General features: G+C 35.8%; 1 protein-coding gene across 8 annotated transcripts in view; it reads right to left on the bottom strand.

Moving 5' to 3' along the window:
• Positions 1 to 1,454: 1,454 nt before the first annotated feature.
• Positions 1,455 to 25,275, bottom strand: part of TMTC1 (transmembrane O-mannosyltransferase targeting cadherins 1) — a 476,780-nt gene continuing 452,959 nt past the window's right edge. For all 8 annotated transcript variants that reach the window (XM_039882400.1, XM_039882401.1, XM_039882395.1 and 5 more), the window contains 7 exons: positions 18,857 to 18,959; positions 16,635 to 16,770; positions 15,733 to 15,877; positions 14,646 to 14,783; positions 13,189 to 13,311; positions 10,127 to 10,204; positions 1,455 to 6,866 (listed from right to left, as the gene is read on the bottom strand). In XM_039882400.1, the coding sequence (XP_039738334.1) occupies positions 6,726 to 6,866; positions 10,127 to 10,204; positions 13,189 to 13,311; positions 14,646 to 14,783; positions 15,733 to 15,877; positions 16,635 to 16,770; positions 18,857 to 18,959 (864 nt within the window). In that variant the 3' untranslated portion in view covers positions 1,455 to 6,725. The remainder of the gene's footprint in view (positions 6,867 to 10,126; positions 10,205 to 13,188; positions 13,312 to 14,645; positions 14,784 to 15,732; positions 15,878 to 16,634; positions 16,771 to 18,856; positions 18,960 to 25,275) is intronic.

Raw genomic sequence — 25,275 nt, 5'->3', positions numbered from 1 at the left:
ATGGCTAACTTATGAGGTTCACAGAGCTGTCCCCTTGCACTCTTTCTGCATGTGATACCCACAGCTTTGCAGGATCTTTAGTGGTTTATTTCATACCCAAAGTATCCATGAGATTGGGCATTATCTCATTTCCTGTTACAGCACAACTCCCTTTATTTCCAAAGTTCAAAACTCGAAGCCTCAAGTGAGAGCTCTTCCTTCTATATAGAGAATTGGTCTCTTACAGGCCTAACAAAATGCCTTTCCATTAAATAGGAAAAGAACCATTTAATGTAAATTGCATAATACCCGATATCCAGGATATTATCTTTAGATTTAAATTTGCTAATATGATGATGGTTTAAGTTTACGAAGATGTTGAAGTGTCCAAATGGAAGTATTCTCTTATTTAAAAAAAAAAAAAAAAACAACTTCAGAAAAGGAAGGACGTCAGTGAAGGGCTGAGTGGGCTGGACTACCCTAGATCAGACTTGTGATATATGAGAAATCTGCCTTTAGTTTGAACATATCTTCATTAGGGCAGTATAATAATTGTCTGCTATTAAAAGCCTTCCAGAACTCTGGATGGAAGCCCTAACTCTAAGGATAGTTGTAAAATTAGGAGTGTTAGGTGATGAACACACTAGCAATAAGCAAATTATTGGCAAATAATGTTTTGTGTAAAAAGTAAAATTTTCCATCCCAGCTAAACAACTAGTCTAAACTCTGGAACCCTCTCTAAAGTCCCACAAGTCCTAAGATTCAGCAGCAAGGGGGTTATTGATGCCCTTAGAAACAGTAGTTTCATATGAGTATTTGTTGCAGGGACAGATATCACTATAATGCGGAAGGGATGTGAAGGATGGAGGTATACAGAATGAGTGGAGACAATTCATTCTGATAGCTTGGCTGTGAAGGACAGAAAGATGTAGTAGCAGCTAGAGAATAAAAGAAATAAAGGAAGGCTATTTTTTCAAATAATTTTGATGGTGGTTACCTGTATGTGTGTTTTAAAAAAGAAAATTGACAAGAGCTAGCAAAAGGAAGATGTTAAAGATAAAAAAAGAGGTTAAGGAATCGAATGAAGTTCTATCAGAGGCAAAATACAAAGCCTAGAGCCCTCGTATTCCACTGCAAGAATAAGAGAGAGGGAAGAATTGGGTGCAGATAAGGTTATAGAAAGAGCACAGAGTTTTGAGGGAGTACCCATTTTCTACCTTGTATTTACTTTGTGAAGAAAGAGGTGAAGGCATTTACTTGGTAAGATGAGGAGACGGGTCTTGGAGCAAGCACTGAAATAGTCATTGTGGGGTCTGGGAAAGAAAGCAGACTTGAAATGAAGCACACAGAACAATGCAATGAATGAATGAATGAGGGAAGGAAAGAAGATTTTTTTTTTTAAGCAGACACCTACTGGTGACATGGATTTCAAAGGATATTAATCATGGAGCACTTGAGAGATTGAAACAAGACAATTATTTTCATCATATTTTATATAAAATAGATATTTACATAAATTTTATTTCGTAAATACCTAGGCAAAGTATACATAATCAGACTTACATGGGAGAAATACTTTATGGGAGATATATTTCTAATGGCACAGCAAAAGTAACAAAAATGTACATTTATATACAACTGATTAAAGTAGGAAATAAAAGCATTATGAACAAAAAACATGATGCAAGTCATTTCCCCCGTCAGAAGGAGAGATCGGTGTGAGTTACAGCAAGTCAAATGATTTCCATGTTATAAAAGCAAGCCATGGCTTCTATAGATATTTTAATTCCTTAGGAGGAAATTTTAAAAATATCTTTATTTCCCAGAAACATAACAAAATCACTGATTTTTATGGGTACAGACTGTAAAATAAGAGTGGTTAGCTCTGCCATGTTAAAGCACTTGGGCAGTTCAGTCACTTTTAAGGTTGTTTATGTATGTGTTTTGTGGTGGTGATTTTCTTAAGGGTTTCTAAAACGAAGGGCAACACTTAGCAGCTATGGCTTCAGATGTAGAGGGCTTTCAATTTGTATTCATTTCAGGAGACCCGTAGAGCTTGATAGTTCCCTAGAACTACCCAGTGAGTCCTCCTTTAATGAGTGATAAACATGACTGAGACATTTGGTAACTCGCCCAGGGTGAGGTGGCTCCAGTTCCTGGTGGCAGAGGAAAGACTAAGAACCCAGACCTCCTGATTCCTGAACTGGTGTACCCCGCTCACGGACCAGCCCAAAAGGACATTATCCACATTGGAAACTTTTTTTTTTTCTTTTTTGGAAACTTCTAAATGTGATACACATATACTCCGTGTGCCCCACTGAGAAGGGGAGGAAATTCCTGGCTTTCTGGACACCTCTTTCCAGTTTGGGGTGAACTTACAAATTAATAATGACTGTATATTGTGACAAATTAATAATGACTGTATATTATGATAGATGCTAATTTTACAAGTTACGTACCCTAAAGGTTTCAATTGAAAGGATCCTTGGTGATAAAAATAAAACATTTTTATATGAGCCAATTGATAGATATGAATATCATCAATTCTGTTGTGCCATTTTATTTTACTGATTTTAAACCATGCCTTTGATTCCAGCTATTTTATTTCTTCTCTTTAAACTATATGGCTACTAAAAACAAAAATAATGAGAAAGTGTTAATCTTGGAATAATTGTTCAACATATTTTTCTGTTACATCAAAAACATCAAGAATAATAATAAAAGAGTTATATTTCCCTATATATTATTGGCATTGTAAGTTTTTATCTTAATTGTAGCCTAAATGCAAAATTTGAAAGCTATATTTGTTCTTTTACAATGTCAAAAGATGGCATTTAGATAAATTTTGTTATTATTGGGAAATATCAACATACAATTTAATCAAAGTAAATGTGACATGGAAATCAGGAAAAAATTTAATAACAAACCACCTAAAACTACATTTGCTTTGAATGTTGTTACTAATATCCTATAGATTTATTAATCTAGGATGTTAATCCATCACACATCAGAGCAAAAGTTTTATTTTTTTCAAACTGATTCTAATGAGTACAATTAAGAAATAATTTTTAAATGCTGACATGTGTGTAACCTAAAGAAAGACACAGGTCTAGGCATAAACTTTATGTCATGGACACCCTCTTAGATTCGTAAAAAAGTATGAGTTTTACATACTGGGCACTTTGAGTACGTGCAAATGGCAAGGCAATTCCTTTCCCTCTGAGAATGAAAAATTCTGTAAATATAAGGTCAAATCACAGTCCAACTGCCACAAGTGCAAAACTACCCCATCTAATCCACCTGTTTGTCTGTCTCAAAATAACCTCAACCAACCAATTGTGCCATAAATCGTTCTTTAGAATTCTTTGGCTCATTTTAGTCTAGATTTAAAAGTAAAAATTATGAAAGGTTATAAACATTTCTTTTGTAAAAGTCATACACTCCCATTGAAATCGTTAGCCTGCAGTGGCTCTCTAGCCTAGCTGCACATTAGAATTAGGAGTCCCTAAAATAAAATTAATTTTCCTTCAAGGTATTTGAATCTTTGGTTTAGTTTACCTATGTTACATCACTGAACCATGTTTTATGACTGCCATTAACAAATTGAAAACATCTGAATCATTTTTAAATCCTGAATCATTCTCAAGTTTGAAATAAGCTTATGAAGCCATTCTCATGGCTCCTGTGTCAAAGGACACATTAAAGGGCTGCCATTTATGAGGATTTTGAAGGCAAGAAGAACTGCTTTTCGGTAGGAGTGAAAGGTGGGTTAGACAGACTGGCAGTAGGAGGAGGGAGATATGTACACAAAGAACTATAATGTAGCTGAGAAAAAAATGGCACATGCTACTCAGAATGACAGAGTCACAGATGAAACTGATCATTAGATCAAGTGTTCAGCCAGCCTAAAGCAACTTTGTCTTGTCTTCAGCCATCTTCCCTCCTACCCGGGACCTGCCATATATTTGAAGACCCAGTGCAAAATGAAATTACAGGACTCCTGTTAAAGATTATTAAGAATTTCAAGCAGGATATTCAACCAAGCATAAGAGTGCAGGATCCCGAAGGACTGTGTAGGCTGCACGTCCATGTAACTAGCTCTGCAATTCCATCTCAGAAACAGGCTTATCAACTCACGTGCCAATCATGCTTTCTTAAGGGCAGCCTGGATGCATCTCCATGTCTAGCCGGGGCATTCAGTTTTTATTTTGATAAGCACGAAAACCATATATTATTTCATGTTATAAAGATCAAATAAAAATCGTACAAAATACACTTAATATCTTTGAAAAATAACGTGTGATTTATTTTCTTATAGGCACCACTTCAACTATGAAAATTATTCCATTGGCCACATCTCAGTGAAGGTATTAACTCAAAACAGAAATATCTGATGCAACCGTGCTAATTTTTAATGTTCAAAGAGATGCCAGGGTATGAAGACAGAGCAATAGAGAAAAAGAGAGGGAAAGAGATATGAAGTAGGGAGAGGAGAAAAGCACCAAAAGAAGGCAGAAAAAGTCTCCTGAAGGCTATGTGACCCTTTTCTCTCAGAGACTTTTGGGCTGTAATTGCCATTTCAATTATTCCAACAAATGTACTCTCATAACTTTAGTGGCACTTCAAGTAAGGCATAATTGCTTTTCAAAATTTGGTGCTCAGTTTTTTCCATTAACTTTCTAAGTGTGAATTTTGGTTATAGATTATCCTTAAAAAGTTGTAATTAAAGTTCTAGATACTAGTTTTAGCTAGAGCTTCATATTATTTATTTTGGGGCTAGGGTATAACACAGTATATTTTTTAAATGCACTGTATTAAGTTTCTTGGCTTAGGACTATAAAAGTGTATCTTGTGGGCGGGGAGGCCAAAGAAAATATTTTAAATAAACTTTTGGATAAATTTGTGATATACAACATTAAAAGACTATTAGGAACAGAAGGTCACAGGGGTAATATAAACATTATTGGATGATCGATGCACACAAACAGAGGTATGCTAATGCAAATTAGATAGTCCTTTGCATTTAAAACATTCCTCATGTTATCTCTTTTTAAAGAAGTTTTTCTTCCTTTTCCTGATCTTGGATTGAAAAGAAGCAGAAGGTTTTCACCCTGAGCCTAAGCATGTGGAGTATGTGTGCCTTCTGACTACCATATGTCAATGACACCTGGATCGGCACCATGAACAGCACTGCCCAGAGTGGTTTCTTTTTTTTAAATTTTAATGATGATGACCAAATTAAAAGGTGGTCCACTTTTAAAATATATACCAAAATATAATACCACCGAAACACTGAAGGCCGATCCCTAATTTCATAATGAGTGAATAACCAATACAACTTTTCTGAGAAGCTGTTACAACCAAACTATTTTTAATTTAGATTTATAATTTTTTTATGATCACGTTTGAAAGTTGCAATTAAAAACCACTATGTACAAAGAAAAACTGTATGTATGTATATATTAAATATTTTATAAGTTATGGAATAAATAACATTAAAAAATGTCAAATTGTAGGTTCAACTTTTCCTTCCTTACATTTAAATATAAATATATATTTTTAAATTATGAATTTAGACTTTTTTCTCAGATTTTTTGAGCATTCTCCATGAAATCTCCAGGATTACAAATACAGAGCCAAGAATTCTGGGTTTCCATCAGTCACATTCTAAGCACAGAATTCTCATATGCCCAGGAAGACAAATCAATAAAGCTCTCTTTCCACTTAGAGTCTATGAAGACTTCTGTGATATATTGTAAAGATTTCTCAATGGTTAAAAATAATTTTCAAAAAAATAATAATCTCATGATGTCTAAACATTAAGATAAAGTAGAACATTTCTCTCAGTTAATATCTTTAATAATTCCCATGTAGAATATACTATGTTTTTCTCCACCAAAATAACAATATATGTGGAGGCAGAAACATTTATAATTTTAAAAGCACTTTTCAAATCTTAGAGCAGAACCACTACTCTAGTAATACCTGTAATAAAATTTAAATAATTTAAAATTTTCCATAAAGAATTAGGGGTACTAAGATCTTTGATTTTCCCCTAGAGATAAGAATATCACACATAAATCCAGAAGCTTTCTTTTTATATGTTAGGCAATGGAAAAGCTTACATGAAAGTAGAATTTAATTACTCGATAGGGACCTAGCAATATCCTTAGGGGACTATTAGATCAAGCTCACTTAATAATAGCCCTTTCCCCACATATTCTGGAAGGTTCTACGAAAACTTTTAGATACTCCTTTCTTGTTCTGGAGCATTAAATGAGCCACCTCTTGGTAGAATTTCCCAAATGGCTTATCTCAGAGGATTTGTCCTCTTGGAAATATCCCATCTCATTATGAAGCAATGCTCTGCCCTCTCAGCATTTCTAACTTCAGTATTTCTGGGACATAAGTCTAAACTAAGAAATAGAATCAAATCTCTGGGTTGCAAAAGCAGAGAAATACATGAAGGGAAATCTGGAGTTAAAGCAAAATAATCTGTAAAATGCGTAGTTATTTTTTCCCCCTTCCCTTTTAGACCTCCTAGCTTTTTCTTGCTCTTTTTTGTCTTTTTGGAAATGTAAGTTCCTCAGCACAGCGTTACCAGCAGGGATCCCCTAATGCGCCACCCCGAACTGGGGGTAGAGGAAAGCTTCATTGGTTGTGCCTTTGCTGATGTAAAAATAAGGCCTCCATTACTTCTTCTTCCAGAGGCACCAACACTGTCCTTGAGATCAGGTCAAATGCTGCTATGTTTGATCCTTTTCTCGAACTTCTTGTAATCGTTTTTCTAGGCGATCCAATTTGGCGAGATTTTCCTGCAGCAGTTTGCTGTCTGGAACCAGCTGTAAGGCTCTCTCATAATAAGCTCTTGCAGACACATAGTTTCCCTGTTGTGAAAAAAAAAAAAAAATAGAATAATTATATTCTGACCTATCAGAACACTCTGTTAGAGAATGAGGAGACTAGAAAACAGAACTTCTCACCTAATTTAACATTAATATCCTCATAAGGAAACCCTGTCTGTATGTGTAATTTTATCCTTATCTTTTGGTGTTTTTGGAGAAACCATTTAAGTACCAGACCAACCGGAGAATGTGAAGGTTAAGAGTTATACCATAAGGTGAAATGGCAGAAAACAGATTTTCAGTTCTACTAATGCAAAGTGGGAGACTACTATTTCATACTGTCCTCACAGGGCTAGCACTATTGTTTTGTAATCAAATGGAGCCAAGGCAGGTGAAATTCAGAGAGAGAGAGAGAGAGAGAGAGAGAGAGAGAGAGAGAGAGATTGAGAGAGAGAGAGGAGGTACGTGTATAGGGAAATGTTTCGAAAGTCCAAGGGTAATGATTAAAAAGTAAATAGTTTAGGAATCCACAATATCTATTTAGTGGTAGGAGTTATTTTAATCCTCAACTTGAAAGGGAAAACCAACTATTGCCCAATACATGGTATACATGGTATTAATTAATGCAAATGTAAGTTTCTATAAAATGAAAAAAATAAGAATATAGAGTCAAATTTATTCAATCCTCATGGTGTCTCATAACATGTACCTGTTGGATACTTTTAAACCAGGAAGGCAGGTATGTCACTCCTGACCTGCTAAAGACACCTGTCCCTATCCTCTGTTGGCTCCCATCTGGTTTGTTCAATGCCTCCCTAACTGGCAACCACGTGTGCCTGGTCCCAGGCAAATTATTCACAATTAACTAACTTTTCCCAGCCCCTTTTCTGTTACTAAACATATTACCTTCCTCATGTGGTCTGCAGTCTTTCAGATCTGTATAGTGTCAGAACTAAGATTGTCAGAGAGCTCCATTTTAAAAAATATGAATTTGCTCTACTTTATTCTGTTACAGCTCCACGTGGATGAAAACAAGTTTCTTTCTAAATTTCTACCACAGTTTAAAATAGCACCTCTTGAAGTAAAAGTACTACTTAGCAATAGCAACTAATAGCAACTATTTTCCAAATGAGTTAATATGTGTCAAGAGTTTAGACACTGCTGGACACTGTCCAGGCTGTGTAAATACTATTTCTTGTAGCATTCACTTGTTATACTGGTGAAAAGGAGAGTAGAAATGACAGAACAGGAAATTGTACATTGGGAATCCAGGCTCTGGCATGTGCACAAATGAAGATGTCTCTCATTGTTAACCCTGATTCTGATAAGAATTCCGAACAAGTGAGAATCTGGATTTGCTACATTATTTTTATTTTCAACTCAAGCATTTATCTTCCAAGTGCCTTCTGAAGTTTATTAAGCTGAGCACACACATGCAGACAACTTTTGTGAGTATTAACGTGCTCTCAAAATATGTTTCTACTGCAGCTGACTTTGAAATTATTCTTCCAAGAGCTCTCTCTCAATTTAGGCCTCAGATTGGTGCCACCACATCTTCTCTAATTACCAGTTTTCTCTCTCCTGTCACACAAAAATTTAGTCATAGAGTTATTTTCTGTCCCTCAAATTGCCCTTTTCTTTATTACACTGGAAGCCTTATTTTAAGAAACAACTTATATCCTTTAATTCAATATACCCAATTCCTAGGTGCTAGGAAGAGAATTTGAATTATTTAATTTCTAGAAATGTGTATCTAGTATGATAGCTACTGGTTATATGTAGCTATTTAAATTAATTATGATGAATTAAGAATTCGGTTGCTCAGTTGCACCTGCCACATTTGAAATACTCAACAGCCACACATGGCTGGCTAGTGGCTACTGCCTTAGACAGTGCAGATATAGGACATTTCTGTCTTTGCAGAAAGTTATATTGCAAAGTGTCATTCTATAAAATGCATTAATCTCATGAGGCAGCACTGAAAATAATACTCTGTGATATGGCCCAGTTGATGCAATTCTGATTATAAAAAATGTATTGTAGCTTTTTTGTTCTATCCAGTTCATCCTATATAAAACTTCATAAAAATATGATCTTTTATTACTAAGTAGTATGAGCAAGAGACAACTCCCTTCCACCCATTCCTCTGTCACCTCCTTGCAAAACCTATTCCAACTCTCACCCTTACCAAAGCCTTTAGTCCTTCTTAAGCTTTACCTAAGGCAAAGCTTCTACCATTTTCTCCTCCCTATTTATCCAGTCCTCATGGTGTCTCATAACATGTACCTGTTGGATACTTTTAAACCAGGAAAGCAGGTAAGTCACTCACTTGCCTCCTCCCTATTCTTCAAATACAGCAAGCACACTTGCACCTCAGGACCTTCGCACACGTTTATTCCTTATTTTGCCACGTGCCTTCCTCTTCTCCGGTCCCAGCTCAAATATCACATTAACTGAGGCCTTTCCTAACCACCTTAATTTAAAATTTCAGCCCTGACCCCCTGACACTCCTATCTTCTTTCTTTCTCCTCCATAACACTTATCACCATCTGATATATTTTATGTGTGTATATATGCATGTACATATGTGTTTATTTACTTATTGCCTGTCTCCCTCTACTAGAATGTTAGTTCCATTGTTGTATTCCCAGTTCCCAGAAGAGTAGCTGGCCATATGACACTCTCTATAAATGCTTGTCAAATAAGTGGGTGAATGAATGAATGACAGTGAATCTCTGATTTCATTAATTATAGACAACAGTCCCCCAAAGGATCATTTTCAATAATTCACCTAAAGGTAGCATTTTCTTTTGAGAAACAAAACAAAACAAACATAAATACAACCAAGTAACCTTGTTTTTCAGTAAAAAGTTAAGGAATAAAAGACACATTAGGTATAAGAAATAGTAAAGTAATATTTAAAGTAACACTTTCTCTTGATAGTGAGTTAAGCTACAGGAAAATAACTGCACTAAACTCCAACAAAGCTTTTAGTTCACACGAGTAGATTTTATCTGCTCTATGATAATACTTTTCTGAAGTACCTGTGGTTTTCTTTATGATAAATTAAACCATGGAATCTAATTTTCATAGATTTATTTTTTAAATGGCTTCATGCTAGTCAATATCTAGGTAATACGAAATGAACATAAGTGGCTAATTTTAAACAACTATGTTTTTGGTATTCAAATAACTCAAAGAGGAAGTTCATAATAGTTTCTCAATATTTTAAGAGAAGAAAGACAGAAAGAGAAAATACAAAGGAAAAATCCAGTTTGCATGGAAGTGAATTCTTCTCCTACCTTGATGTGCTGGATTCCACCCATGTTCATCCAGGCCTGCGCCTGCTCTGAATTCAGTTCCACGGCTGCTTTGTAACTCTAAATATGTAAGAAAGACCTTCAGACTGAGAAATGAGAACCCATCTTTAACACCACATAATGTGGAAACCACTTTCTTCACATGTGAAAATTTAAATGGTTAAGAAAACGAACAGCCACTTCTAGTGCACAGGTGTTCCCATTTATTTCTGTTATTTTTTAAAGCTGATGATTCTAAAATGGAGGAAACAGAAATGTGTAATTTCCTTGCAGAACTAACATTTGGGCTTAAAGAGACTTAAGACGCCTGCAGGGAATCCAGGTGATTTCTATTATTGGGCAGCATTCCCGCTGGCCTTGACCTGCAAGAAAATAGCACTTTTCGGCCTTTTTTGCTATAAAGGGTTTGGTAAGGAGTTTTTTTTTTTTTTTTTTTAAATAATCACAGAAGCTTAAAGTAGTTTCCTAAACAGCCTAACTGTACTGTAGTAAGTCCTGTGACAATATCGCTGACCTGGTTATTCAGCCTATGCTTAAATTCTTGTGGTGACAGGATGCTCATTACTTCTTTAAAGACACCTATTTTACTAGGTGGTAGTTTTAATAATTATAAAGTCTTTCTTTTTCTTCTGCCATAGGAAAGATCTTCACTGTTTGAAGGGAACTACCTAACCCTTAAATATTTTTGACTTTTTGCCTAAATAGCATGTATTCCATTATATGTAACAACCATGAGATATATTTTTAATATTTTGTATGTTGTTTTACATCAAAGGAATGCTCACCACTGAGTCTTGATTTTAAGAGTGGTAAACTTAATAAAACTAAAGGCTAGGAGTGTTGCCTTTACAGAGTGTTCAGTAACAAAACTGAGTATGTATGTGTGTAGTCCAATGCTCCTTGCTATTTTCATTAGCAAGAATTCAACCGAACAGATCCATAAAGTAAAGAAAATCTGTCCATCCCTCCTCTATTTCAGTTTTAGAAGAAAGAGCAAAGGTTAAGAAACTATATGCTCTTAAAAAGCTGCTAAAATAAACTTGAAGAGTATGTCTTAAGTGTTATCGGCAGATGGGATGTAGTGTAGGTAGGGTAAAGATTCAAATCCTCACTCCATCTCTTACCCTCTGTGTGACTTTGAGCAAGTTACATAAACTCTGAGTCTCATTTTATTCAACTGTAAACAGAGACAATGACCATGATTTTCTCATATTATTGTCATGAAGATTAAATTACTTAATGGGAATCATAATAAAAGTGTTAACACATTTTAGTTGCTGTTATTAGCCAACAGCCCTACCCCTACTCTTCAGAAATCTAGCTACTCTATAATGATTATTTAATCCATTAGTCAAACAATTAGAAAATACTTTTGTTTTCAATACAAGATATAAGACATAAATAACATATAAATATTCACCGTTAAAGTAATTAATCATTAAATTGTCATGTTAGTTATAAATAATTTACGAATGATGGTACTGAAAATGTTCACAAGGCAGAGAAAAATGCATAATTTCTGTCTCAAATATGCCACTGTTTCTGTTTTAAGGGGTTGCATTCAAGTTAGTTTTTCTAAATATCTTTGCATGTGTTTTCTAATAATGTTTTAAAGGCCACTTACTGTTTATTTTCAAAAATAATTATATTATTTGAAATTTTATTTTCCCATGATATATTTGGTGTAATTTTTCTGACTTCATTAATTCCAACTGTGGCTTTACCAGGTACAAGGAAAATGTATGGTATTCTATAATATTTCTATTTAACTTTGTAAATGTCTTTTTGACTTTAAATTTTGTATCAATTGTGTTCCAAAGCTGTAGATACTGAATACTTATAAGATGCAATATACCATGTTTTAAAACACAGAAGGAAGCAGGCCCTTAAGGAAAAGTCCAAGCAAACTGGGGAGCTAAACCACATGCATGCACTTGTAGGGACTGGGGCTCTAAGAATACGATAATTACATCGTACATGACACTTCCAAATGATTGTTAGAGACAGTGTTTTAAGAGTTCGGTGTAAACAGGGTCACTGAGAAAAAGAATGGCACAGAGGGCTTCGTGAGGGAGGAGGACACGGGCTGTGTGTTGGCAGCAGGGTGGGGATTTGCAGGGGGTCTGGGGCTGGGCTGGGAAGAGTGTTACAAGGGGAGGGTGCAGAAATGCCAAAAGCGATTCAAGCACTAGTGCAGCTGGCATAGAGTTACTGAAGATAGAGAAAGAGCAAGAGAGGGAGAAGCTGGTTTGTGGGCAAAATGTGGAAGGCTTCAAACATCGAGTTAAAGATGACGATTCAGAAAATAATGTAGAGGTATTGCAGAACTCCAAAGAGGCAAAAACGAGAGGCAAGATATAAAAGCAACCTAAGTGCCCATCAATAGATGACTGGATAAAGAAGATGTGGTACATATACACAAGGGAATATTCCTTGGCAATTAAAAATGAAATCTTACCATTTGTGACAACATGGATGGACCTAGAGGGTATTACGCTAAGTGAAACAAGTCAGACAGAGAAAAACAAATATCACATGATCTCACTTATATGTGGAACCTAAAGAACAAAATAAATGAACAAACAGAATAGATACTGAGAAAAAACTGATAGTTGCCAGATGGGAGGCGGGTAGGGTGAAAAAGGTGAAGGGATTAAGAGATATAGATTGGTAGTTATAAAACAGTCACAAGGATGTGAAGTATAGCATAAGGAATGCAGTCAATAATATTGCATTAAGTCTGTACAGTGCAGAGTGGGTACTAGACTACTTGGGGGGAAACATTTAGGAAATTATATAAATATATAACCACTATGTTGTATACCTGAAACTCATATAAAATAATATTCAATGTCAACTGTAATTGAAAAATAAAAAATATATAACCATTACATGAAAAAAGGGGCTCAATTTTATCGTCAATTAACCAGAAAATTCACAAACATGCTGATGAATTTAGATTTTACTATATTTGCTTCATTAAAGATTAGGGAGTATTAATTTTAATCCATGAATTTAATAACAATTTTATTAAATGTTTATACCTCAAAAGCTTTGTCCAGAAGGTTCTGCTCTCTTAGTTGGTTTCCTTTTGTGAAAAAAAGTTCAGATACGACGTTTGGGTCCTTTGGTTTCAGCTGGAGAGCCTTGTCTATAGCATGTAGTGCCTGCACAGGTTGCAAATTGAAACAATAAATGTTGATTAGATAAGGAAAAAACAATTTAAATGATAAAATTTATACTTTTTGTTCTTATGTATTAGGTAGTGTGGTAAAGGACAATCAAAACACATTCTTCATTCTTTAATGTTCTCGTTGAGAAATAATGTGGCCCTGACAAAATAATTTCCCTGTACTCCAGGTTCCCCATTTATATTCACAATGAAATCTCCCTGATCACTTCACAAGGAAGTTGGGTGATCCAGCTGAAAGAGAGTAAAATCTGGGGTCGGACAAGTTGCCCTTACCACGTCTCAGTCTGGGCCACTCAAACAGCCTCTCTTCAGTCCCTGGAGCCCACCCTGCCCCCAACACCCATTGCCCTGCCCTCTGCAGCCAGAGATCTCTTCAAAGCACAAATATGATGATGACGCTTTTCTCCTTAAAACCCCAAAGCTTTTTTCAGGGTAAGGAACAAAACCTTTGCCCTGTTCCCAAGCCTTGGGGTCTAGTCTCCAGCAGCCTTTGAGGCCACATCTCATGCTGTACCCTGCTCCCTCATGCCCATCCTTCAGACAGGTCATTCACTGTTGCCACATGGCCTTTGCTCCTGTTTTTTTTTCTTTTTTGGTCTTGTCTGGAACTCCGCTTTTGCCTAATAACTCCTATTCACTCAGCCCTCACCGCCACTTCGCTCTTCAGGGAACCTGACCTCACAGACTACTCAGGTCTCCTGATTATAGCCTCATTAGGGACCACGTCACTTTATGATATCAGTGAGCATAGCTATAATTCTACATTGATTTTGTGATTACTTGTTTAATCTGTTTGCTCTTCTATTAAACTCCATGAGAACAAGGGCAATGATTTTTTTTTTAATATCAATTTATTTCTAGTGCCCATCACAGTGTCTGGCATATAGCAGGTATTCAATAACTATTTTGTTGAGTCAGTTCATGGGTTTACTAGTTATGTGACTTTTTAAATGGAGAAAAATACAGGGTCACTGACCTGCCTTAGATGGTGTTATAAGGTTTCTATAAAAAATATATTTGGAGGAACATGGAAAATGATAAAGCATGAAAGTGTTAGTCTTTATTTTTATAGAATTAGCCGAAAACAAACTGAGATAATATATAAAATTTTCAGACCATGGAAGAGCTAAGAATGTATTTCAAGGGGACATCTTAGGAGTTAAGAAGATATCTGTGGAAAGTACCCATAAGATCGGATATGCAAACTAATGATATTCAAGACTGCTCAGCCTTGTAACTGTGCAAACTGGAGAACCATTTAGGTACACCCTATTTTCTACCCATGAATCCAAACAGTGTCCCCTCTACCTTATCGTGGTGCTCCTGCTTGCTGTAGATTGCTGACAACAGGCGATAACATTCAAGGCATCCAGCCTCCTCCGAAACAATGTGATTGGTCATCTTTTCAGCTTCTTTTGTCTGACCCATCACGGCTAAAACCTGAGCCTGCAAAACCATGCAGACCTTAGCTTATAAGACACTTTATCGAATAAAGCAGAGGCATTCAGGAAACACCCCAGATGAAAGTTCTCAGCATATATTGTTGACTCACAGAGAGGGCTGAATTACCAGAGCTTACAGGCATTAATTTTTTGTTGTTTATTTTTTATGTATTTAGGTACGTGCATGAGTTTCTGCATGAATGGCAGGAACATCACAGATATCTAATGAAATGACTGTCTTTTTTAAAAAGCTGATTAAATATGTCAAAAAAGGGAAATGATTTCCTATGGTTTCAACAGAACACTGTGTTTGTAATAAGATAACGAGTTTGATTTACTGGAAATATAAGGAAAAGGAAGAGTACTGATCCAAAAATTAAATACAAAATATTGTCGTTTAAATTTCCTGAATTTGATAACCATACTGTGGTTTTGTTAGAGAACATCCTTGCTCTTAGGAACTATATGTTGAAGTATTTAGAAATAAAAGGTATGAGACCTATAATTCTCACATGGCTCGGGAAAAAATAACATGTATTAATAATATGTATATGCACACATATATCTGCCTAAATATGCACATTTATATGGGTACATACATACATATATGCATGCATACATACATGCATGCATACGTACATACATAAGAGGGTGATAAACAAATGCATAAAAATGCTAAAAAACTGATCGATCTGGATGAAAGAATACATGAGAGTTATTTAATATTCTTGCAAACTTTCGCACATTTGAAATTATTTCAAAACAAAAACTTAAAAGTATTTTTACCATCCATGTCTTTTGTGAATGGCTCTAACACTGGTTATATGAATATTCATAAAATGGATAGTATTATAGCACTCCACTTCCCGTTCTGAGGCTTACTGACTACAGCTCCCTATATTTCAGACTGTGCTTATGTTCCCAGCTTCATTTTTTTCAGTCTATCTACTCACCAGTGCCAGGCGGAGGTCCCTCTGGGAAGGCTGAAGTGCTACAGCTTCCCGGTAAATCTGCAAAGCCTCTTCATATCGGCCAGTGTTGTAATATAGTGCTCCCAAGGGTGATAGTATCTCAGCTTTGCGTGCCACCTGCAGGGCGCTGAGTTTTGAGAAAGATGAATTAACACTTTTCATCTAATAGGTACATTTCCAAAGGTCAAAACTTAGATTTAGGGATGACTGTCTGGGTTGGAGACTTTGCTCCAATGTGGTCTTTGTGTTTCTATCAAGAAGAATATTAAAAAAACAAAAAGATCATGGTGCCACCTCTGACTATATGAAAGTCTAGTGACCTACCAGTATGGAAACTGAGCACCAAGAATCTTTTCTATTAATGGTGATAGACTTGTTTTGATGCATGCACAGTATTTCATCCACATCCACTTCAGAAACTGCTATTTTTGATTTGGGTTGCAGTCCACTGCTTCAGAAAACAGTGGAATAGCTAAAATGAGAATTAAATTCCAACCTTGGTTTAGCACCGTCTTCTAACCAGTAAGCAAAAAAGTCACTAACTGGGATACCATTTACAATGTTGTATTGTTCTCTTTAGATATGAGAATCTGAATGGACTGCATTGGCAAAATTTTCTAGTATTCTGAGATGATGTCTGTTTTAATTAACTAAAAATTTGATGATAGTCGATAATATCGTAATAACTTTACAGTGACAGAAGGTTACTAGACATCATGGTGATCACATCATAAGGTATATAAATTCTAATCACTATGTTGTACACCTGAAACTAATATAATAACAACTATACTTAAAAAAATAAAATTTAAGAGTTTAAAAAACTTGATGGGCAATTGCAGAGGTCTTTGGGTGACTTACAAAGTAAAGAAAAATGACTTTACCGTTTATACCATTCTTCAGCCACACTGTTGTCTCCCAGAGACCTGTAGAGTCTTCCCAGGTTCACCATGGCCACATGATGATTTGGGCTAAGTTTGATGGCCTGTTGGTAATGGGCCACTGCCTTCTCTGGAAAGCCTGTGACGCATGGTGGGTTGGTAAGAGCGGAACACAACTTAATTATAAAATACACAGGCTCTTTCATTTCTCTTCTGATGTACATCATTCTTCTTATAGAGTCATACCATCAATTATTCAGTTTGGAAATTACCTTGAACTTCGGCTTCTTCTTGCCATTGCCTAACTTTAGACTATTTGACTATTCATTCACATTTCTGAAGAAATTAATTTTAAAAAGCAATAGAAACTACAACCTATTTCTTTTATTACATACATTATTTTAGTCAAAGTGCTTTTTGGCCATTGCCCTAGTTAATACGATGTTCTGAGATTATTTGTGACTGTTATTTACACAAGATATTGTTGCTTCTCATTATACAAAAAAAAAAAAAAAAAAAAGAATAAGCTTTATGCAAAGAAAACTGTCCTGAAGCAATTTCTAAGGGCCTGTCTGAGTTTCTATACCACAACATAGTAATTCAGGAACTGCTTTAAAGGTATATTAGCTGTATTCTAAAAATCTTTTTAAATCATACGTTGTTTAGATGGACTTTATTTGAAGGGACTTACATAATAATGCCACCTTGCATTTGTCCAAAGTATCGTGTATTTTAAAACATTTTAATTAAGTGCTATCATATGATCCTTGCAGTTATTTTTCATACTATTCAAGCTGCCTTTTGATATCACTTAAACTGTCTCTTGGGATGTAAGAGATATCTTAAATAAAATTACCACTTTATAGACAAGACATTACAGTGAATAGACATTAAGAGACTTGACAAAAATTCCAGGGCAAGTGAGGGAAAAGGCCAGAATGAGAATCAAGTCTCTCTAATCTGATAAGATTCCCCAAAGAAGCGGCCCAGTGAAGTTACATCTAAGTGACGAAACCGTAGAAGAGTCTAAAGTTCTATGTGGAACGACATGTTTACTGCCTGTACAGACATCTTCTCAAGTGCACCCTCTTTGAATGCAAGTTTGACTAGGAAGTGCCGAAAAAGGCTTTATGTATATCTAGGTCTATGTATCGGCTACTGGTGACAGGAAGAATTTTGCCAGTGTGAAAAACACAAATGCAAAAGAAGTGGTGGGAAGATACATAATGTGGTCAGTATGTATTGGGGATGGTGGTTGGGAGTGGCCTTGTTGTTGTTGTTGTTGTTGAAGTAGAAGGAAGAAGACTAGACCAAGGAGGTCTCTTCTAGTTTTTATGTCATTATGATACCAAATTTATCATTATATTGCTAATGTACCAGCAGATGGCACCACAAAACAATTTTACATGCAAAAATAAAGGATGTTTCTTAGGTGAATCAGAAGATAAATTTACGTTCTATGAAACAGAAGCAGTTCTAACATCCTCAAAAATAAAAACCCTTTTGAGTATTTCATTTTGACAAAATAATTAAAATTTAATTTTACTGCAGGGCAGGTAGTATAATAGTGAAAGAGAAGAATGTGGTGATTTTACATTAAATTCAAATATCTTTTTATACTTTATAAGGATTCATAACATGCAAATAGTACATGAGGCACAAGTCATCAAGAAAGCAGAATCCCTGCTCGGTAATGTTTTGCATTAAATAAGATGGAGTAAGTATATTTTCCATAGCATGGTTATATAAGAATACTCTATCGATTATAGTAATAGTTTATATCATGTATATGACATGAGGAACAATAAAACAATTCTAGAGGCTTTTTTATCAGTTGTAAAAAAGTATTTACCACCTGCCATTTACTAGATTCAGAGGCAGGTTGTGCATTATTGCAGAGGAACATTTCATTACCATAGATTTATAAACTTGCATAAAGGATACTCAAAGAAGACTGCTACTCATTAAATCATTGAAGCAACTGCCTGCCACCTGGGGAATTTTCCTTCGAGATACGATTATAAGAACCGGGCAGATTTTACTGAACTGAGTCTGAAAATTTAGAGGAATGATACATCATGGTATAATGCGACTGTCGCTGGTATGAGCATCCTGCCAAGCCCAGGGATTTTTACTTCCGAAGCATTATTTGGGTGGTTGACATTTTTATCGAGAGAGAGTATTATCTAATCTCAACAGAACAGATTGTCTTTCATTTCACTTACCAGTATCAACTAAGAAAACGCCATAGTTGTTGTGCAAGTCTGAACTGTCTGGACAATTCTTTATTCCAGCCTGGTATATTTCCTCAGCTTCCTTAAATCTCTCCTTCAAAAGAGAATAAAGAAAAGCAAATGAGGACGTTTAAAAAATTGACAGGACACTGAGTAGTAAAAGTGAGAAAAGCAGAAAAGGATTTACTGAGCATCTGCTATGCAATAGGCGCCAAGATCAAACACTATGTCCTTGTCTGAATCAAAGACAATGCGAACTGCACATATATCTGCAATTCATATCTGTGTTTATTTCCTTTAGGGCAAACAGCTGATGTTTACTAAAAAGTGATATCTGCAAGGATTTATTTGCTCTATAGTTGGAAAAAGCCTCAAAATGGTTGTTTAAATGGATGCCCTCCACACGATAACTCTCAGGATGAAAATGTTTAGGAATATCTTCCCAGGTGGCACTCTGACTAGGTAACAGGAAGGCCTGGGATCTTTGTTTTCCAGCTGCATCTGCCTAACTAACAAGCACACTTAGGGCTTATTTGGGGGAGGTTTTGGGTGGAAGGAGGAAGGGAGGCTGATGCAAATTATGGAGGGCTTTGCCTTATCCTTTCTTTACTTGAAGTATTTCTATAGTCCACCAAAATCTTTGCCACTTCTCTTATCTAACCTGTGCTCTCTATGTCTGAGCCGTTCCCTCCAACAGGAACATATGTTCCTCAAAGGCACACCTCCAACTCCTACTGCTGTGGCGAGGCCCAGATCAACTGCCATATCTTCAAATAATCATTTTCTAATTGCTCTGATCTTCTACTCCTCTAAAGATTCACTTTAACACACTTTAATAATTCTGAGTTAGCTTTTAGGTACATTTTTTTGCAACCATCTGAGATTGTTAGGTCACATAAACTTTACAATAGAGAACGTAACACCTAATTAATGAATAAAGCTACCCAGGTCCTAATAATTACTCACAAGTAAACAATTTCATAGTTACCTAGTACTGCTGTGAAGGTCAGGTGAAAGGAAATATTTTGGCATAAAGCATATCGCAACTTTTCCTTTAACATGCTCGGAGCATGGACAGTTTCCTAATTTTGTCACAAGTTAACAGTACTAAGCATTCAACCAGACAAATAAAAAGGGAGTGTACAGTATCACTTTTCTCAGATGTGACACCTTAAGCTTGTACTAAAATGTACTGAAGGTTGAGCAGTAAGCCAAAAAGCTGACATCTGACTTATCCAGAAAGGTAAAGACACTTTACCCTCTGTAGCGTGACCAATGCCATCTCTCTGAATCTACATGTTCAAATACAATTTGCAGGGAAAAAGTGTGTTTTCAATTGGGCAAATTTCACTTACTTGAACTATAAATCCATAGTCCAGCAGAAATGGAGATCCATGTTTCTAAAAATGCATTTTCTAATTGCCAAACTCAATAAATTGTCAAACTCAAAAAAGTTAAAGATGAAGGAAAATCTCAAACTATCTTTTCAATCTACTGAAGAGAAGAAAAACTTTATGAAGATATCATCTACTGAAGGACTAGCAAATTTGTGAGTGTGTATGTGTGTGTTAAATGGAGATAGGCAGAACACAAATTATATCAAACTCTAACCAAATTCATAGTTAGAAAGGATCATTTTGTATTATGACCAATGTATTAAAGAGGTAAGTATGGAAGCTCTGAGCTCGGGTGGCCTAGAGTTGTTACTGCCGCCACATCAGGCATCATGACCCTGACGAAGGAGCACGTTTCAAGTTTCTCTCCTATCAAACCTCTTTAAGTAACTCAATATGAGAAATCATTAACTAACTTGAATGCTTTTTCTTTTAATTTTTCTTAATCACTTTCTGATACAGAGATCAATAAAAAATATCTTAGGGGCAACCAGAGAAAGAATACCCTGGCTAATCCAAAACTGGGTAATCAGTTCCTCAAAATCTTGAGTTGTAATGTTACCATCTGACCAGTGTCAATGTTTGACACTAATGCCAAATCTTTATTTTTATAGGATCAAATTTTCTAGTTTGCATGGCACTGTTAAAACACCCTAACATAGTCATGGCAAAATAAAATTAAAAACAAACAAACAATTATTAAAAATACAATGAGTAAGATTTTTAGCACAGGAAATAAAAGACTATTAGAGCTGGAAAGAACATTAATAGACACTAATTATCTTAGTTAATACATGAAGAAACTTGAATACCAATCGGTTAAGAGACTTGTCCAAGATCTCATAGGGACAAGGAGACAGAGAAGAACCTAGGTTTTCAGTTGACATACAGGGAACTAATAATCTTTGAATAAAAGTAGTATTTCTGGAAATAAACAAGGGTGTGTCTGGCATTAAAAGAAACAATTACACTTTTGGATATCCACTACCCATGTATCCATCCCCTCAACAAATATTTCATGAGCACTATCCATGTGCTAAATATATAGTTGAGACAGAAGAGTGAATGAGACAGACACAATCCTGTCCTCACAGACAATCAAATAGGATTCAGACAAGAACGAAACACTGCGATGTATGGTGACAGTGTCATGGGAGGAGAAGTACAAGGGACTTGAGAGGCAACCAGAAGTGACACCTAGAATTGGGGTTGGATAGATACTCTACACTTATCATGATCCAAATGCCTAAGGAGGCTGGTTACCATTAACTCCGGTAGCTGTGTAACATACAGATGTGCTTGAAAAAAATCTGTAGCTACTTGAGATCTTAAAAACATCTTGATAATTGAACTGTGGGAGAGCTGAAAGGAATAAAATTGATGTCTTCACATTCTAACTTCCCGAAGTCAAATAACAACAGTTAACAACAGTTTTCAAGTGCAATTACTGTTCTGCCTGATTTAATTTTATTTTTCTCCCATTTTCTTGCTACTCCAAAATAGACAAAGAGATCATCTTTTTCATCTAAAAGTTCTCTTATTTTTGGCTTTATGAGCTGGATTTCCATTAGAAATTCAATTTGCAAAGTCCAAAGAAGTAATGGGATTTAAGAGACCATGCGTGTTGGGAGCAAGTAATCATATCCCTGTAACCTTGGTAACCCCCAAGGGCAGTCTCAAGATTCTGGCTCTATGAAAAATGTCTTCAATATCTGTCTTTCTCTTGCTTTCACCTGACTGTAAATTTCAAGAAATGATTAACTCCATTTATTAAAAAATGAAGGGAACCACTACTGCAGGAGAAAAATACCTTCTAGGTATTTATTTAAAATAAATTCCACCTTCCCTGGAAGGGCAATGCATTTATCTTAAAAAGTAGTAGTAGTTAATCCCCAAAGCTCAATTTCATGCACACACTTTCCTTGACCTCTTCTGGTTGGATGTTCTGAGTTAAGCCTGACCATTCCTAGTCTCTACTGATTTGTGAGATCTGGGAGAAATAAACAGTAGCTATTTACAAAACAACTTTAATTAAAAATGTGTGGAATTCAGAGAATGGTTCTGATAAAAAAATATCGTCTGCTGTACATCAGAGTCCTCAATCAATCACTGCCTCAGCATGAAATTGGCCTTTGAGGGCAGTGGTTAAAAATGGGCAGCATGAAGCCACGGGCTCCTTTCCAAGGCTCAAAAGCATTTTCAGCAGGTCAGAAATAAAATGGGCCTTAGGGGAAAAATAAAATATAGTCAATGTCCCCAAGTTTTACATGATATGCTTTTTAACTCAAGAAAAGGAAAATAAAAAGCAGATCTTCTAAAAAAGGAACCCCGACTGTAATTTACTCTCTTGCATCAACGGATATGTTTGGAACCATTTCTTTATAGTTCAAGTTGCAGCAACTAGGAGGACAAACAGACATAAGCTTAATGTAGCAATTCTCAAACTTTTTCGTTGTAGGGGTCTTTTGTTCTCTAAAAATTACTGAAGGTCTCCAAGAGCTTTGTTTATGTGGGCTTTATCTGTAAGTGTTTACCACAATAGAAATGAAGCTGAGCAACTTTTACGGTATTTGTTAGTTTATTTTAAATGATAATAAATTCAAACATAATACATTTATATGAAAAATAACTATATTCTCTAAAGCACAAAAAATTAGAATAGCGGCATTATTTTATATTTTGCAAATTTCTTTCATGCCTGGCTTACTACAAGATGGCTGGATTCTCATATCTACTTTTGTGCTCAAATCTGTTTTTATATGTTTTTTAGTTAGAGTATATGAAAAAAATCTGGCCTCACACAGATGTTTAGTTGGAAAATAGGAGAATACTTTAATAGCCATTTCATAATTGTGGATACATCATGTAGCCTCTACAAAACTACGGTATGCTCATGAGAAAATGAGAATGAAAAAGGCAAATTACTTGTTAGTACTATTACGAAGACCTTCTTGGACCTCAGGGATACCCAGTCAATGCTTTGTGAACGGCTGGCTTAATGAGCAGTCGGTAACAATACGTCCTTACTGTATAGAAGGTATAGGGCGTGGTACTCCAAAGTGGTTAAGGACCTATAGAGAGGGGAATGGAAAGTTATCCTCGTGCCCTGACACTATGATCATGTGTCTGAACTGCTTTTTGGAAGTGCTTTCACTCTAGTCAATGATGTAAGCACACAGAGTGATAAAGTATTTCCTCATCAACCAAATGACTTTATTTTGTTCATTTATTTCTATTTGGTGACCCAAAGGTGCCTAAAATCCAGATCTTCTGAGAACAAATCCCAGAGTACTTACTAGAAACCATATAGCACTGGTTACTCATTAGCATATGGAGGAAAAGCACTGGGAAGTATTTGCTGCAGTTTTGCTGTATACCCTATCAGGTGTTGCTCAAATCTTAGAGAGATCTGAATGCTTGAAAAGAGAATAGAAATATAGTACCTACAAAATTAAATGTGGGAAAGATTACGCTAAAGATCCTCTCTCTTTTAGAAAAACACTTAACTTTATTATGACTGATAGATGATTTTATTCACTGTTACAAACCTACAAACCTGGGAAGCTTAGTGCTGATGGATGTGCTTAAACTCATTTCAATGACTTTTCTGAAAAACTCTTCAAGACACAGCCGCTCAAAACACAAAGCAGAGACGTCTGCTTTCTCACTCTCCTTTGTCTTTACTTGTGTTTTTTTTTTTTTATGAAACAGTTCTTCTACCACCAGTCATTACCTACTCAACACAGACATTTGTGAGAAACGTGCTGTCGATATTTGATGTCTAATTCTCTTTCGCATTCAACTGAAATGAATCAATTAATGTGGCAATCCTCCTCACCAAAGAAATGTTAGCTATGTCTTTTTTTTTTAAATGTTAGATATTTCTAACCCCGAATTTTCTCATTACCCAGCAGACCGTGATCAACATCACTCTGACAATGTCAGAAAGAGAAACATTTTAAAGAGGAAATGCCAAGAATCATAAAAAATAGAAGCTAAAGTGAAAACATGGCAAGAGTAAGGAACCACAGGGGCATCACACTATCAGAAGACCAGAAAAAAGGAGAAAACTCACACTTGCATAGAACTGCAGTGTCCTTCTTATGCCATTTCATCTTCATTCTTTGCATTTCTAGGCACATGACTTTCTATTAGAAGGAGACACCCCTACTGTTCTCCATCGCAGAGCCCTCACATGATCTGCTTCCTCTTGCCAGAAACCTTGTCTTATTAGTTTTTACCTAGTTAATATCTCTAAGTTCTTTAGGTATCAGATTTAATGTTACTCTTTGGCCATGGCCTCCACTCCCCATACTCCTCTTCCACATTAGATTAGGTCCCCTTATCATTCTCATTAGTACTTTCCCTTTGCACATTTGTCACAATTGTGGTAGATAGTGGAGAGGGGGCCGATAATGTAATTCTTTGTTTAAGGGAAACCTTCCCTTCTAGGCTCTAAGTTCAATAAGGATAAGGATCATACCTTGCTACTTCAACTATCTCTAATGCTTAGTGGTACCTAGATGCTCAATAAATGTGTGCTGAATAATTCAATCATTGAATTCTTAAGGTAGGGTCCAATTGGAGTTGAGCTGGCCACACATACAATGCTATACATGGCTGAACCTACCCCAAATGTGGCATTTGTAGGAGAGACATTGACCTTGAACCTCTTACTCTTGATCTATGCTCTAATTTATATTTCATTGTTCCAATTTTCTTTTCATTCTTGTATCAGGTGAAGACATATCCCAAAATACATAAAAAGAAAATATTTTATTTTAAGTACTATCTAATTAATTGAGTTTTTCAATATGCTGTAAACATAGGGCTAGCCATAATTTGCAGTGGGTCAGAGTCATAAACAATGTTAATTTTATTTCCATTACTGCTAGTGTAATGCAAGCTATATAATCTATGGCAAGAGCAAGCTGTTTAAAAATGACGGTGGGTTTGTAAATGTTTGTAATCCTATCTGTGAAGCTGGAGTACAGCCAGTTGTGAAAAATGCTAATG

Source organism: Pteropus medius, unplaced genomic scaffold (assembly GCF_902729225.1).
Source record: "Pteropus medius unplaced genomic scaffold, Ma_sr-lr_union100, whole genome shotgun sequence".
Classification (NCBI taxonomy): Eukaryota; Metazoa; Chordata; class Mammalia; order Chiroptera; family Pteropodidae; genus Pteropus; species Pteropus medius.
Note: the sequence above shows the minus strand (reverse complement) of the source record. Positions and strands in the feature narration are given on the sequence as shown.